At 52.6% G+C, this 16099-nt stretch overlaps 1 protein-coding gene across 3 annotated transcripts; it reads left to right on the top strand.

The window, feature by feature from the left end:
- The first annotated feature begins 3833 nt into the window (after positions 1 to 3833).
- Positions 3834 to 14447, top strand: SLC38A7 (solute carrier family 38 member 7). 3 transcript variants are annotated; one of them, XM_036124317.2, is made up of 12 exons: positions 3834 to 3913; positions 4497 to 4637; positions 5742 to 6163; positions 7041 to 7239; positions 7478 to 7622; positions 8607 to 8705; positions 9333 to 9390; positions 9601 to 9715; positions 11045 to 11192; positions 11597 to 11796; positions 12588 to 12642; positions 14207 to 14447. In XM_036124317.2, the coding sequence occupies exons 3-12, from the start codon at positions 5894 to 5896 to the stop codon at positions 14307 to 14309; spliced, it is 1392 nt and encodes a 463-aa protein (XP_035980210.1). In that variant the 5' UTR covers positions 3834 to 3913; positions 4497 to 4637; positions 5742 to 5893; the 3' UTR covers positions 14310 to 14447. The 3 variants fall into 3 exon arrangements, with proteins under 3 accessions (XP_035980210.1, XP_077919572.1, XP_077919571.1); XM_078063446.1 differs by lacking the exon at positions 3834 to 3913 and adding an exon at positions 3924 to 4191; XM_078063445.1 differs by lacking the exon at positions 3834 to 3913 and having other exon boundaries at positions 3924 to 4637.
- Positions 14448 to 16099: the final 1652 nt, after the last annotated feature.

The following is a 16099-nucleotide window of genomic DNA, read 5'->3' on the forward strand; positions in this document are numbered from 1 at the left end:
AGCCAGTAGGCGTGTGAGCTGTTCCGAATGTAAACAAAAGCCACATCTTCATCTTTGTCTTGCCATTCGGCTTGTCCAGTCCAGCAGTGTTGAAAATGTGGGTATAATCCTTTGGACTCTGGCAGACAAGTGGAATACCTCGAAGGAAACTGTAGCTAGAGCAGGGATGAAGAAGCGGAGGGGCAGTGACGACTTGAGGTGTCTACAGGAGCCAAGTAGGTAATAGAAGCAAACAGTGAATGTAAAGTAAAAAAGGGATGTGAAATAGATCACGACTGGTGAGCAGCCTTCATCCTCGGTGTTGGGGAGTGGTAGGGAAGTGACAGCACCAAGAGAATCAAAGTTCAGGGTTGCAGGTCTTAAGTTGTGTTTTTTTTGGTTTTTAAGATCTTATTTATTTGACAGGGAGGAGCGGCAGACAGAGGGAGAAGCAGGCTTCCCACTGAGCAGGGAGCCAGATGCGGGACTCGATCCCAGGACCCTGAGATCATGACCTGAGCTGAAGGCAGACACTTAACCAACTGAGCCACACAGGCACCCCAGGTCTTAAGTTTTTTTAAATAAAATGGAAATCCTGGTTTTTATGGGAGGTCTGTTGATGCTTAAAAGTTGGCAACTAATTCAGTTGTTTTAAAATGATTTGCAAGCAAGATGCAAACAGTAGTTTGCCAGTGTGCAGCCTTTAACACGAAGTCATGTGCTGTCAGCAGACATCTAGCAGGGGCACCTGCTTAGCATCAGTCCTCCCAGGGTTATTCTGTCCCCTTGTGCTTAGTGCTAGGAACCATTCGAGATGGGCCGGCTACTGACCAGACAGACAGTGGAACAGGACTCAGGCCCAGAGCCCATCCACAGTGTTTTGACATTTCGGGGGAAAGAAGAAAGTGAGCTGTTGTTTCTATTAGCTCCCTGAGGGACACGGTGCACAGGGTGGGGGGCGGGGGGTGTGGTCATTCCTGACCCTTGGTTCTTCTGTGTTCCTGTTGCCAATGGAAATACCAAGGTGGTAAAAGGAAGTGAATGGACCAGATCACTGGGTGTCTTTGGAAATATCTTAAAAGGAAAAGCAATAAATAATATCAGCTGATCCATAAAGGGACTGACTGCTAAGTCTCCTTGTCTGGAGCCAAAAGGTTGAAAGTTGGCTGCCAAGACCTCAACCAAAAAAGGAACTTAACCACCCTGCTGACTTGTTATTTTTTTTTTTTTTAATTTTTTTTTTTTTTTAAAGATTTTATTTATTTATTTGACAGAGAGAGACACAGCGAGAGAGCGAGCACAAGCAGGGGGGAGTGGGAGAGGGAGAAGCAGGCTCCCCGCTGAGCAGGGAGCCCGATGCGGGGCTCGATCCCAGGACCCTGGGATCATGACCTGAGCCCAAGGCAGACGCTTAACGACTGAGCCACCCAGGCGCCCCTGACTTGTTATTTTTAAACACATGTATTACCAGCACACTCTGGACCAAGTCCCATTCCTCACTGAAAACAGAGCTGGTGGGTATGAACCTGATGCTTCTCTCTACTGTTCAGACTGTTAGCTTCACCCCTTCCTAGTTTCTTAGTCAGGCTCTAAGATGTTAACGTTCTTGCCCATGATGGAGGAGGTGGTTTGCCTACTCAGAAGAGTCATGCCTTTGTTCTGTTATAATTTAAGGTATAATAGTTCCCAAATCTGAATTGATTTTTTTTTAAGATTTTATTTATTTATTTGACAGAGTGCAGAAGCAGGCAAAGCGGCAGTCGGAGGGAGAGGGAGAAGGAGACTTCCCACTGAGCAGGGAGCCTGACGTGGGACTCAATCCCAGGACCCTGGGATCATGACCCGAGCCGAAGGCAGACACTTAACCGACTGAGCCACCCAGGCATCCCTCCTTGAAAAAAAAAAAATTTTTTTTTTAAAGATTTTATTCACTTATTTATTTGAGAGAGCGAGAATGAGAGAGAAAGAGAGCACACATGAGAGGGGGGAGAGTCAGAGGGAGAAGCAGACTCCCTGCTGAGCAGGGAGCCCGATGTGGGATTCAATCCCTCAATCCCGGGACTCCAGGATCATGACCCGAGCCGAAGGCAGTCGCTTAACCATCTGAGCCACCCAGGCACCCGAAAAAAAATTTTTTTAACTCTTCCCTTACTTCTAGGCTTGGGAATTTGGGGGATTTTTTTGATTTTTGTTTTTAATTTTGGGGGCTTTCAGAAATTACTAGTTTACTTTTTTTTTTAAGATTTTATTTATTTGTCAGAGAGCACAAGCAGGGGCAGGCAGAGTGAGAAGCAAGTTCCCCACTGAGCAGGAAGCCTGATGCCAGACTCAGATCCCAGGACCCTGAGATCATGACCTGAGCCGAAGGCAGAGGCTTAACCAACCGAGAGACCCAGCCGTCCCACTAGTTTACCTTTATATCCAGTAACTGAAAGACCAACTTTTTCAAAACAACAATCTTATAAAAAAATGTTGAGATTAGTAGTGCAAATCACATATCTGATAAGGGATTTGTATACAGAATATATAAAGAACCAGTACAAATCAGTAATACAAAGACAACCTGCTTAATAACTGGAAAAGGGGTCTGAATAGACATTTCTCCAGAAAAGACATACTAATGGCCAATAAGCACATGAAAAGTTGCTAACAGCAGGGAAATGCAAATCAAAACCACAATGAGAATCCTTTCATACCCACTAGGATGGGTATAAGGAAAAAGAGAAGATACCCAGGGTTATCAAGTATATGGAGAAGTTGGGAACTCATACACTGCTCATAGGAATGTAAAATGGTGCAGCTGTTTTGGAAAGCAGTCTGGCAGTTCCTCAAAAGTTTAAACAGTTACCATTTGACTCAGCAATTCTACTCCTATGTAAATACTGAGGATAAATGAAAATATGCATCCATACAAAAACGTATGTGAGTGTTTATAGCACTGTTATTCACACTAGCCAAAAACTGGAAACAACACAAATGTCCAGTCAACTGGTGAAATGAATAATCAAAATAGGGAATAGCCCAACAATGGCATATTAACCAGCAATAAATATGCTCCAACGTGGATGAACCTTGAAAACAGTAGAAGGCAAAATATATGTGATGAGAAGGTCACATATATTAATCTGTCTGAGGTGGATGTTCTTGTGACACAAAGTCACATATGATTCTATTTTTATGAAATGTCAAGAATGGGCAACTCTGTAGAAACACAGAGTAGATTAGTAGTTTGCAGGGGCTTAGAGAAAGGAGTGGAGACTGGCTACTCATGGTTACAGAGTTTTAGGAAGAGTGACAGCAGTGTTCTGAAATTAGGCAGGCTGCAAAACTCTGAATATACTAAAAACCACTATACTGGACACTTTAAAAGGGTGAATTTGGGGGCACCTGGGTGGCTGAGTCGGCTAAGCATACAACTCTTGATTTTGGCTCAGGTCATGATCTCAGGGTCTTAGGATCAAGCCCCATATGGGGCTCCCCCCACGCTTCTCCCCTAGGGCTCACTCTGTCTCTCGCTCTCGCTCTCTCTCTGAAATAATAAATCTTTTTTTATTTTGTTAAAGATTTTATTTATTATTAGAGAGAGAACAAGTGGAAGGAGGGGCAGAGGGAAGAGGAGTCTCCTGGTAGAGCAGGGAGCCTGACGCAGGAATTGATCACAGGACCCTGGGATCATGACCCCAGCCGAAGGCAGACGCTTAACCAACTGAGCCACCCAGGATTAAAACTAACAGGATAAGCATGGTGGGCTGGCCCGCAGAGGGTCTCGGGTCAATGTTGTGGGGTTGAGGATTCAAGGAGCTGGTGCCCACCAAGACCAAAGCCTGTGGAAAACTACAACTCCCAGCGCCTCCCGCGGCCCGCAGGAGTCCCGGCGGTCATGTGACCGCGGCTCACGTGTCCTTACAGCCGGCTCGGGTGTGAAGCACTGTAGGTAGGTGGAGGGAGGTACAGGCTGTGGAGGGTGGAAGCTTAAGTCCCGGGGCCCTGGGGCCCACGCTGCGGCAGAGTCCTGCCCACTCCCTGCAGGGCTCGGAAGCCCGGCGTCCTCGGTCCCCCGCCCGCCCTCAGTTGGGCCGGCTTTGCCCAGCCTAGCCCCACTGTCTCCACTCGGTGCTAGGCCCGGATCGAGTCTCGGAGCGTCTCCCTAGCTTACCTCACAGCAGCCCCTTCGCCTTGCTTCGGGCCTGGGGATCCTCCCCTCCGCTCCGGGTGCGCCCTGGCCCTCTTCCAATGCAACCCACCCTGCGTATTTCTGGGATCCAGCCCCAGGCTGGACTGGGAACCCACTCCGATTGGAATGTGAGGGGGCCCGCGGCAGTGGTTACAGCTCTGGCCTGAGCCTGTGGATGTCAGGCTTGTAGTTCTGATTCTGCCAACTACCTGCTGTGACATTACTCTAGCCTTTTCCCTTCCCTGGGCCTGTTCCCCTGATTGATCTGGTGTCAGAGCTTCTCAGTTTCCTTCACTCTGCTGACCAGCGCAGAAACAGCTCAAACTCTTCTCTCTGCTGACAGCCGATTTTAGGTGAAGTTTTGAGAAAGAAGAGATTGGGGCCAGCGAGGGAAGTGAGGAAAATCAGATCCCAGATCTTTGGGGAGAAAGAGCTGTAAGGAGCAACACATCCTCCACCTTAGACCATCAGGTGGAAATAGCAGGTAAGCTGGGGGTTGTGGAGCTGAGGACTTTTCTGGGAAGGAGAGCTGAGAACTCTTGGACCAGCGCAGAGACCTCTGTGTCTGAGACGGAAGCAGGGTGGATGAGGAGGTCTCACAGCTCTGGGAGTGCTGACTTCGCACGGCTCTGTCTGCAGCTATGCTGGAAAGCTGGGAGCCCCAAACTCTACCTCCACTACTCACAGCTTTGATTTTTTGCTGAGTTACTGGTTGGGTAACAGGTTGCATAAGAGGAAGCCCTGTAGCATCTGACTGATCTTTCTGGACTTGGAGCCGGCAGAGAGAGATTCCCTCTGGAGCTGAGGTGTATGCTTGGTGACAGTTGTCTGAGAGCATCCAGATCCTTCCTTTAACCTCTCAGGAGTGTACAATTCCCACCTTTGTTCAGCCATCACCAGGAGGAGAAATGAGAAGCATCTGACTACCTAGGGGGTCTCATTAGCCATTCTAAACCCCCCAGTGTACTGAGGGCATCAGAGGGATGCCTCTCTGATGGGCGTGGTTAGGTCAGTCACTCGGGAGAAGAGTGAGAATTAATTAGCCTTGAATTTTGAACGGCTTTGAAAGCTACGCAGAATTTAGACTCTGAGCCAGAGGGAGATATGTGGGACTGTAATACATTGAAATACCCCCAGTTCTAGGTGAGGGCTGCTCCTGCAACTCTGGTGTAGAAACAGGCTGGGAAGCCAGATAGATTTAGATCCAAATCCTGTCTTGCTAATATGTGACCCTGGGTCAGTGATATGATCTTCCTGAACCTCATGACTACTGTGGTAAGGACTGAATGAGATAAGATATGTCCATGATACTCCTGCCCAACATGGAGCCTCTCTGTAGTGCTGATGTGTTAGTACTCCTCTGTTTTATGTTTATGTCTTATTGACCCTGAGGGTCTGTAAGCCTGAAGCAAGCAGGATTCGCATCGGATGTATTTCTGTCTCTGCCACCCTGCACTGTGGCACCCATCGCCGTTTTCTGCACAGAGGCACCCCTGGGTTTGAATGTCTGCCATCTGAACTTCAGAATGTTGTTTCAGCTTTCTGTGCCCATCCCAGGGTAACAGTAGTACCTGTCTCTCCCATCTAGGTTGAGAAGAGCTGGAGCTCACAGGCCTCCTGGGATCATAGTTCCAAACAGGCTGGCACCGCCCTCCAGCTGAAGGTGTTCCCTCAGCTGCCCAGGGGATGTGATTGTGAGGCCGAATCTGCAGACCCCGCGGGAAGAGGGCTCCCGGGGCCATGGCCGAGGTCAGCATCAACAGTGACCTCGGCGAGTGGGGCTCGAGCTCAGACTCCGGGGAGCGGGCCCGTCTGCTGCAGAGTCCCTGTGTGGACACAGCCCCCAAGAGCGAAGGGGAGGCCTCTCCTGAGGGTCCGGGCAGAGGCACCACTTCCACCATTGGGGCCATCTTCATCGTCGTCAACGCCTGCCTAGGTGCAGGGCTGCTCAACTTCCCCGCAGCCTTCAGCACCGCAGGCGGGCTGGCGGCCGGCGTCACACTGCAGATGGTGAGTGTGCTGGCCGCTAGGGCAGAAATGCACTTCGGGTGCTGGGTCTGGGCTCTTCCCCCAGAAGAGAGGTTTTGCATCCGGGGTAGTCAGTGCATGACACATGCGGCCACTCTCCCCACCCTCACACTTGGCAGACATTACTAATCTATTCCAGCATTCTCTCCTCTGGGCCCAGGTGAGGCTTCAGAGCGCTTCCCAGCAATCAGGGAAGTTTGGACATCGGCTGCAAAATGAATAATTGTGTAGTGTATGTCTAAAAAGTGGGCGCTTTTATTTTTTTTTTTTTTAAGATTTTATTTATTTATTTGACAGAGAGAGACACAGCGAGAGAGGGAACACAAGCAGGGGGAGTGGGAGAGGGAGAAGCAGGCTTCCCGCAGAGCAGGGAGCCCAATGCGGGGCTCGATCCCAGGACCCTGGGATCACGACCCGAGCCGAAGGCAGACGCTTAACGACTGAGCCACCCAGGCGCCCCGGGCCTTTATCTTTTAGAACTACATGCTGAACTATTTACTGGTGAAATAATTTGGTAGCCTCTATTTCCTTCCACATAATCTGGGGGGGTGGGGGGGTGGGGAGTAGCAGAAACAACATGGGCCACGAATTGATTATTTTTGAAGCCGAGTGATGGGTGAATGGGGGTTCGTGATACCATCCGGTCCACTCTTGTGTATGTTTGAAATTCTCCACAAAACTTCTGTTTTGAGAGAAAACCTCAACTCGGCAGCCTCCAGCAATCTGGTAAAGTTGCCCACAAGATGAGACTCATTTACCAAACTGGCTTCGGGCATTGGCTTAGTAAATGCTGAGCAAGACCAGGCTGCCCTTTGCTGCCAGGCCTTCCCCACACCCTCTGGCTCTGTCCTGCCTGCAGGGCATGCTGGTCTTCATCATCAGCGGCCTCGTCATCCTGGCCTACTGCTCCCAGGCCAGCAATGAGAGGACCTACCAGGAGGTGGTGTGGGCCGTGTGTGGCAAGCTGACGGGAGTGCTTTGTGAGGTGACCATTGCCATCTACACCTTCGGCACCTGCATCGCCTTCCTCATCATCATCGGGGACCAACAAGACAAGAGTGAGGCTCCCCCTCCAGACATCCTTCATCCCTCCCCCTCAGCCCTGGGGATCCCCGGGGGAGGGAACAGGCACAAACACCTGCCCTGGGGCCTAGCCTGGGTCCGGCATTCTTCTGCAAATCCTCCCTCCTGGCTGCTGAGCCCATTACACTGATGGAGGCCCTGAGGCTCACCAGAGCAGGAGGGCTGCAGTCTGCAGGGGCCTGGCGTGACGTTCCCTCCTTCCTTCCTGTGCAGTTATAGCTGTGATGGCGAAGGAGCCTGAGGGGGCCGGCGGCAGCCCCTGGTACACAGACCGAAAGTTCACCATCAGCCTCACGGCCTTCCTCTTCATCCTGCCCCTTTCCATCCCCAGAGAGATCGGCTTCCAGAAATATGCCAGGTTCGGAGACCCCAGCCCAGCCCAGGCCAGACGGAAGCTCTAATCACAGGCAGCTAAAGACCCAGGCACTGCTGGAGAATCCCTCTCCTTCTGGGGCAGCAAGAGCGGGCAAGGCAGGGTGGGCCAGGGCTTGCAAGGCTTCCAGCCTAAGGTTTCCTTTTGTGTCAGCAATAAGGAAGACAGTGGCCCTTTGCATCAGTGAGAGACTCCACTCCAAATGTCCTTGTCAAAGAAGGGATGGATGATAATCAGGAGTGTGAAGGCAGCTTCCTGGCCAGGGCTATGGTTTTCCCGGGGAGAGTGGATTTTTGATCATTTGGAATTGTCAAGCCTGGCCCTGTGTTCCATGCAGCTTGGTATGAAGGGAGAGGACTGGCTTCCTGGCTCAGGGTCTGAAAAGCTGTGTGATTCTGAGCTATTTCCTGCGATCCATAATTGACAGGGTCGCACTCAGCTGTCTCCAAGCTCCCCTTTCATGTTGACATCCCAGCCCTTTTCCCTCCAGCGTCTCCTAGTTCTGAAGGGCCCTGTTCGCAGCTGTCACCAAGTGGGGGCTGCACGGATGGAAGTTAACAGATGTGCTTTCAAGCCCAGACCTCTGAGCCATGGAGCTGAACCAGAACATTTCCTAATGGTCAGAAATATCAGTCTTGCCCCCTCTTGGGTCCAGCTCCCTCCAAGCTGTGACCAGTTTCTCTAAAACTTATTTCTTTTTTTTTTTTAAGTTTATTTCTACACCCAACATGGAGCTCAAACTCATGACCCCAGGATCAAGAGCCATATGCTCTTCTGACTGAGCCAGCCAGGCACCCCTCTAAAACTTATTTCTTATGCATCGTTTTAATCTTTGTTTGGAATAGTCTCCCAATTCATTCGGTAGACACTGTGGTCACGAGAGCTGAGGATGGGTACTCCCTGGGGTGGAAGTAGAGAGAGGGCAGCTGGGGCTGGGGAAGAGGAAGCTCAGTCCATTCTTTCTGGCAGCTTCTTGAGCGTCGTGGGCACCTGGTACGTCACTGCCATCATTATCATCAAATATATCTGGCCAGATAAAGAGATGACCCCAGGGGACATCCTGACCAGGTGGGTAAGAACCCCCGGGGGACGCCACCACTTGGGCCCTGGGAGGTGCTAGGTCAGACATCAAAAGGCCACACAGGTGCTCTTCTCAAGGCTCATTCGCTCACCAGAACTTGACTCATCGGTCATTGTAGGAAGGAGGCAGGAATCTCTTTTTATTGGAGGGAAGAGTGAGAACCAGGGATGGGGAGACTTTGCCACCAATATCCAACAAGATGAGTCATCATGAGACGAGGCCTCTGGTTATGGAGACTACCAGGGTGGACTTGTCCATTTTTACGACTTGTGCTCATCTGTAACTTCTGTATTTTCTGTATGAGGATGAAGCTGTTTTGTCATTTAAAAAAAAAAAAGTTTCCTGTGTTTGAAAGAGAAAGAAAGGAAAGCAAAAGCCTGAGTGCAGGAGCCAGAAATTCGGGATTTTGGTCCCTGGAGGGTCTTCCAGAGCCTCAGTTTACTGACCTGTGAAGTGGAGAGGTGCCCTCTCCCTGTTACCAGACTTAGGGGGGTTGAATGTGTAGAATAGTGGTGGGGGAGGGTCATGGTGGGCTGAGTGAAGAGGAAGGGCATGGGGCGGTCAGTGGCTCTGGGGGGTGCACAGGCAGCAGATCCGTGTGTGTTTGTCCACAGGCCAGCTTCCTGGGTGACCGTGTTCAATGCTATGCCCACCATCTGCTTCGGATTTCAGGTGCCGGTTGCAATGTTCCTGTCTTGGCCTCTCAGCTTGCTCCCCACCCCGGGCTGGAACCCACATTACAGGGAGGATGGGGACATCCTGGGAGGAAAGACAGAGTTGGGGCCCTGGGACTTGTCCTGTGGCTTTGTCCCCAAAGTATCTCCCTCTGGAAACCGGGGAAGGGGTTACTTCCCCCCATAACTGTGACCTTCACCCTAACAGTGCCATGTGAGCAGCGTGCCCGTCTTCAACAGCATGCGGCGGCCCAAGGTGAAGACCTGGGGTGGGGTGGTGACAGCCGCCATGGTCATTGCCCTCGCTGTCTACATGGGCACAGGTGAGTGCTCCCAATCTCCGCCTTTGTCTCCGTGTCCTCTGGCCCAGCTCTCCTGGGGATAGCCCTGCACTCCCAGCATTTCAAAAACACTTCTGTAGGCATTGGCTTGAACCTGGGCTGCCTTGGGCCTCCTCCCACCCAAATGAGAGAGATGTATTCATCCATTCATTCAGCAGCTCTCAGTCAGTGCCTACTAAGTGCCAGGAACTGTTCCCAGCGTGGGGGATGCCGTGAAGACTGACAGCCATGGTCCTGCTCTCGTGGAATTGACGGTCTAGGCAGAGAGAGTCTTACAGAGTAAATCAGGAATCAGTAAGGCATTCTAGACAGTGGCGAGTGCCACCGTGACAGTCAGACAGGGAAGATGTGAGTGGGGCTGGGAGAGGTGGGGACAGCCAACATGGATCACAGAAAGGGGGTGGTTCACAGAAGGCTCCTCTCTCAGGGGGTGGCATCTGGGGGGGCCCCAGTGATGAGGAGCCAGAATCTGAAGGGCTGGGAGAAGAGCATTCCAGACGGAGGCAGAAAATGCCAAGCCCCTGAGGCAGGGACAGAAAGGTCTGGAGTGGGGTGAGTTGGGGGCGGGTGGCAGGCAGTGAGGCCAGACAGGGAACGGATAGGTCCTATTGGGCCTGAGGACTGTTGGGAGCCAGAGAGGAAGCATTTCAAGCAGGGGCACGTCTTGGCAAAAAATGGCCGTGGGCGCCACGCGGGGAATGGTTTGGATGAAAGAGCAGGACCAGAAGACCAGGAAGTCCAGGCCCTGTGATTCCTTCCACAGGTGGTAGGGGGCCAGCACTGTTCTACCTCTGAAGACAAAGCCAGGAACAAGAGAGGCAAATAGGCAGAGTCCCTGTCCTCCTGGGGCTCGTGTTCTGGCTGGGGAGATACGCAATGAACAAGTGTTTAAAAAAGAAAACGCAGAGAGAGAGTAGTGCTCTGAAGAAAATAGAGCAGGGTGGTGTGAGTGAGCACTCAGGGCCAGGGGTTATGGTGGGTGGGCAGGGTGGACACGTTCTCTGAGGAGCGGACATCTGAGCTGCGACCTGAATGGTGAGGGGATGGGGGTATGAAGGGCTGGGCAGACAGAATGTTCATGCAGATGCCCTGACACAGGAATGTGCTGGGCGAGCTCAAGATGACAAAGGTGGCAGTGGGGATGGAATGGGAAAAGTCAGGGAGAAGGCCTCGGGTCCCAGCCCGACACCCTCTTAGCCTCCAGAGCTGCTCCACCGCCCTCCCCATCTGATGTTGCACCCAGGAGTCAACGGTCCATCCCCTTACCCTCCCAGGATCGCCCCTGCCCAGCCCTCTTGTCCCTGTCCTCAGGCATCTGTGGCTTCCTGACCTTTGGAGCTGCTGTGGACCCCGACGTGCTCCTGTCCTACCCTTCCGAGGACATGGCTGTGGCCGTTGCCCGTGCCTTCATCATCCTGAGCGTGCTCACCTCCTACCCCATCCTGCACTTCTGTGGGCGGTGAGCCCCCTCTCCATCCCATGGGGGTACTCCCTCCCCCCCCAGGCTCCTCTCTTTTTGTAAGCCCTTTGAACATGGTCCTTTGACCTTCTGTGAGTCCTCTAAGAACCTGTAGTCCAGATCCTTTCCTGAACACCCAGCCTTGTAGGTACCCAAGGAGAATAATAGTATCAGTTCCCAGGGTTGGGGGGGAGAGGAATCCTGGGCCAGCCCAGGCACTAAGCGCATCGCATCCGCCATCCCAGCCAGTCCCCATGGCAACCACAAGAGGAGTCCTGCTAGGCCCATTTCACAGAACAGGGAACAGTCTCAGAGCTTAGGGCCATAGCCCCAGTCTACCCGCTCAGAGGTCTGGCTCTGGGAACTGGAAGTCGGGGCCTCTGAGCCACTGTGTTCGTGGGCAGGGCGGTGGTCGAAGGCCTGTGGCTACGCTACCAGGGGATGCCGGTGGAGGAGGACGTGGGGCGGGAGCGGAGGCGGCGCGTGCTGCAGACCCTCGTCTGGTTCCTGCTCACCCTGCTGCTGGCGCTCTTCATCCCTGACATCGGCAAGGTCATCTCGGTCATTGGAGGCCTGGCCGCCTGCTTCATCTTTGTCTTCCCAGGTGGGGACCCCCGGCACCCTCCTCCCCGCAGCACTGGCGCCCACGGCCTCGGCCTCAGCTCCTCCCTTGCTCTCCTGCTAGTGCTTATTAACCACCCACCTTGGGCTCTGTGCTAACCCCTGCCCTCCTGAAAAGAAAGCACAGGTGTGTTCTCCACTTTGCTGATGAGGAGATGGGAGGAAGTTAACAGACTCAGCTATTGAGTAGCAGCTTTTTTGACCCAGGTCTGTCTAGGTGCACAGCCTGCACTCTTAACCTTTCATTCACGCATCTGTTGCTGCCTGCAGATGAGGGGTCAGGCTGGTTCAGGCCGTGATAGCCCAGAGGGTGATGGGGTCTGGTGGCGGCACCCCGATGCAGAGGTCGGGAGACTTCAGACACGAGTCTGCCGCCAGATCCCTGGGAAATGGTCGCATGTGCCCAGCCACGAGTTCCACCTGTACCCAGCTTATTCCTCCCCGAGAGACCAGCTGGCAAGTCCTTGCCACGGTGCTTGGAGCGGTGGCGGCCACACCTGCTCAGAAGGACACTGGGAAGGGCCCCCGGTGTGGTGGGCGCTGCTGCTGAATCACCTTCCGCTGCCGCCCGTGAGCTCTGAGGCCCGCGTGCGGCCCACGGGGTGCCTGTCAGGTGCTGGCCTCCAGCTGTGCGCGGAGTGGGGGCAGGGTATTATCTGGAAGCGCACACGCAGGCCTTTCTCCACTCACTGCCACGGCCTCTTGGTAAAGGGGGAGGATGGGCCCGAGGGAAGGAGCCCACCCGAGCTCTGGGGGCCTCCTCTTCTCTTCCAGGGCTGTGCCTCATTCAAGCCAAACTCTCTGAGATGGAAGAAGTCAAGCCGGCCAGGTAAAGCAGGGCACCCTGTGGTCCTGTCAGGGAAGTGCTGGATGAGGGATGGTCTGGCAGGGGCACGGGGGGCCGAAAACAGGTAGGGATCAAGAGACTTCTGTACTTGAAAAACATAAGAGTTTTCTAAATCCCTTTTTAAATGGGTGGCACATGCTGGTTGTACCAGTTCCAGTGCTACTGAAGGACTTCGGAGAAGAATGTGGAAGTCCCTCTTGCCCCTACAGCCCACTCCCCACCAATCCCTCGTCCTGAGAGAGCTCTCTGTGCATGAAGCATGCATGTGTATGCACAAGCACATGAGGCTGTGTCTAGTTTGGGTTTTCCAAAAATGGCTTCATGCTAGACTTTTCTACTGCTTGCTTTCTTTCACTTAACCATTTGTCTTGGAGATCACTCTCTGTCAGCACAAGAAGATCCGTCCACTTCTCTTTTCTGAGGGCTGCAGAGTGTTCTGTTTTATGAATGCATGAATACTCTTATACACGGACACCTTGGCACACCTATTTTGAGGATCTTGGCAGGATCAATTCTTAGAAGGAAATTGCTGGATCGTGGGACATGCTCATTTTCACTTTTGCACATGGGCTCCCAATGTCCCTCCAGAAAGGCGGTACCAGTCAGAGTCCTAGCAGCAGAGAGGGAGAGTGCTCTCTTTTGCACAGCCGTGCCGGTATTGTATGGAAAAGCCTTTTAAGTTTTTGTTAGTCTGATAGATGAAAAACACAACATTGTTTTAATATCCACATTTCTTCGAATAGTACAGAGGTTGAAAACAGGTTGCAAGCTTTTTTAAAAAAATTATTGTGCAAGAAACATTCATTATAGAAAACTTTTTTTTTTTTTTAAGATTTTATTTATTTGACAGACAGAGACACAGCAAGAGAGGGAACACAAGCAGGGGGAGTGGGAGAGGGAGAAGCAGGCTTCCCACCGAGCGGAGAGCCCGATGCAGGGCCCGATCCCAGGACCCTGGATCATGACCTGAGCCGAAGGCAGACACTTAATGGACTGAGCCACCCAGGCGCCCCTCATTATAGAAAACTTTAAAAATACAAGTCTAAGGAAGAAAATTAAAATCACCCTTAATTTCAATACCCTGCTATATTCTTATAATGCCCTGTTGCTATCTTTGATACATGGATTTGCAGATGTCTGCTTTTTTTGTAAATGGAGTGGATCACACTCCATGTGAACTGCTTTTTCCTGAACATATTTCCATTAGGACACATGCATTCTAATCCTGGTTCTGCCCTTGGCTTGCTGTGAGTAGTTAGTGAATCCCATTAGGCCTTGGTCTCCTGACCAAGTTTAGGGATCTAGACTGATCCCACATACCTTTGTATGAAAAGTCTTTTAGAAGTAGGAAGTGTTCTACCCACAGGAGAAGTGGTATAAGTAATTACAATAATTAACTGATATATATATATATACTTATATAGATATAACATACATATTTATATGTATATAATGTGTATATATATATATATATATATATATATAAAAGTCTGCAAAGTCAAGTGTGGGTTGACTGACTAGGCCCCTCTCTCCCTCTACCTTACAGCTGGTGGGCGCTGGTCAGTTATGGTGTCCTCTTGGTCACCCTGGGAGCCTTCATCTTTGGCCAGACCACAGCCAACGCCATCTTTGTGGATCTCTTGGCATAACCACTGCCTCCCAGGCAACACATGGCTTTTGCCACTGGACCCAGGAACCCATCTCCTTGAGCTGTGGGGCCACCCTGAATCCAACATCATTCGTCTTTCCTGCTGGGATGACATCTGGACATCCTTTTCCAGAGACAGTTCTGGAGTGAAAGCAGGCCTCACGCCCCTGGACAGCTCAAACCCGGCAGTGCGAGGATTGGGGGAGGAGGTCTCGTGTCACAGAAGAACCTTCCCTGTCCTCCAACTCTCAACTTCTCCATGCCTGAAAAACATGGGGGAAGAGGGTCAGAACATCTCTGAAAAAAAGAACCCAGCCTGACTTTGCTTTGGAGAAAGAGTGTGGGCAAAGGGCCACCACCATCCTTCACAGAGCAGCCTGTCCTGAGCAGGGGCTGCGCTCATTACCCCAGCACTCAGGGCCTGCTCCAATTTGTCAGCCGCTTGGCCCGCAGTGGCTTCTCTGGGATCTGGCAACTTCCAAAGGTAGCACAGAGGTCAGTTGAGTCAGGCCCTGTCCACTCCATCCTGGGGCTTCTTTCCCCAAACCTGAGGGTCCAGGCATCCCTGTCTTCCCCCATCCCCAGACATCATCAAGTCTAATGTTTACAAACGGTGCCAGCCCGGCTCCGAACCTGAGGCCGGGGGCCGTGCCGCACCATCACGGTGCTGTGAGGACTCCTCAGTCAGCTTTTCCCTAGGCAGGACGGCTGCTTCTCTCTCTCTGATTCCAGGTGGGCCCCTCGCTTCAGAGGCACGGGGTGGGTGGTAGAGAAGACTGGGAGCCTTCCACACCCATGCGGGCTGGGCTGGTCGGGCTCAGGGTGAGCCTCTCTGGTAGCTTCTCTTCTGCCTGCCCTCTAGTCACCTCTCCCCTGTCACCCTAGCAGGATAGCCCACAGAGAAGAGCTGCTGAGTTGTCACTGACCGTAGTCCCGCTAGTCTGGAAGTTTGCCTTCCAGTCCAGATCTTGTCTGCTCCCTCCCCACCTCATTTCTTCAGCCCCTACCCCATTTTCCTAGCTCAGTCTCTCCGGCTCACATAAGCCTGGGGGGTAGTAGGGGGTGTGCCCGACCTCCTCTTGTCAGCTCCAGGGGTCCACCAGGCCTGGCCTGAGGTTACACTGGATTGTGCCCCAGGCGAGGTGAGGAGGATACTGTTCTCCTGGTCTGCATTTCCCTTTCTCTCTGGCTGTTCACTCAGACCCACCAATCCCAGGCATTGACTCGGGCTTCCTCCACCCGGAACTCCCAGCATTTCCTCGGTCCCTCTGCAGCAGGGGTGAGTGGGACCCCCCCACCCAGCAGCCCACCACTCAGGGCGCTGAGATCACAGAAGCAGAGGCTGGCCGGCGGCCGGCTGGGCTTCTGCTCAGTTTCCAGACTGGAGGACAGCCGTTCCTCACATCCTCGGGCCCTCGGGCCAGACCCTCGCTGCTGTTTTCCCTCAGCCCCAGCACGGTTAGGACGGTCCTGTCAGCAGGGCTGCGCAGCCTCCTGGTGTTGGATTTCAGCTGAGGGGTGGGGGTGGGGGGCACCGCCCAGAAAGAGACCCGTCCGGAGAAGGAGCTGGAATCTGGCCACTTGGCCTCACCTCAGGAGCCCCCTGCCCTGCCCTCCACGCCAGGGTATTTTACTGTTTCTTTTCTACTTGTGCACATTCGTACCAGAGAGGATGGTTAATAAAAAGGGGCTGTGCTGCTGAGCTGTGTGGCCTCCGTCTGGCGCTGGGGACAGAGTCCAGGCCACTGACAGGAGGGAGATAGGCTGGGTGGGGGAGGGGCTGGCGGGAGG

The sequence above is a fragment of the Halichoerus grypus genome, chromosome 15, assembly GCF_964656455.1.
Source record: "Halichoerus grypus chromosome 15, mHalGry1.hap1.1, whole genome shotgun sequence".
Taxonomy (NCBI): domain Eukaryota; kingdom Metazoa; phylum Chordata; class Mammalia; order Carnivora; family Phocidae; genus Halichoerus; species Halichoerus grypus.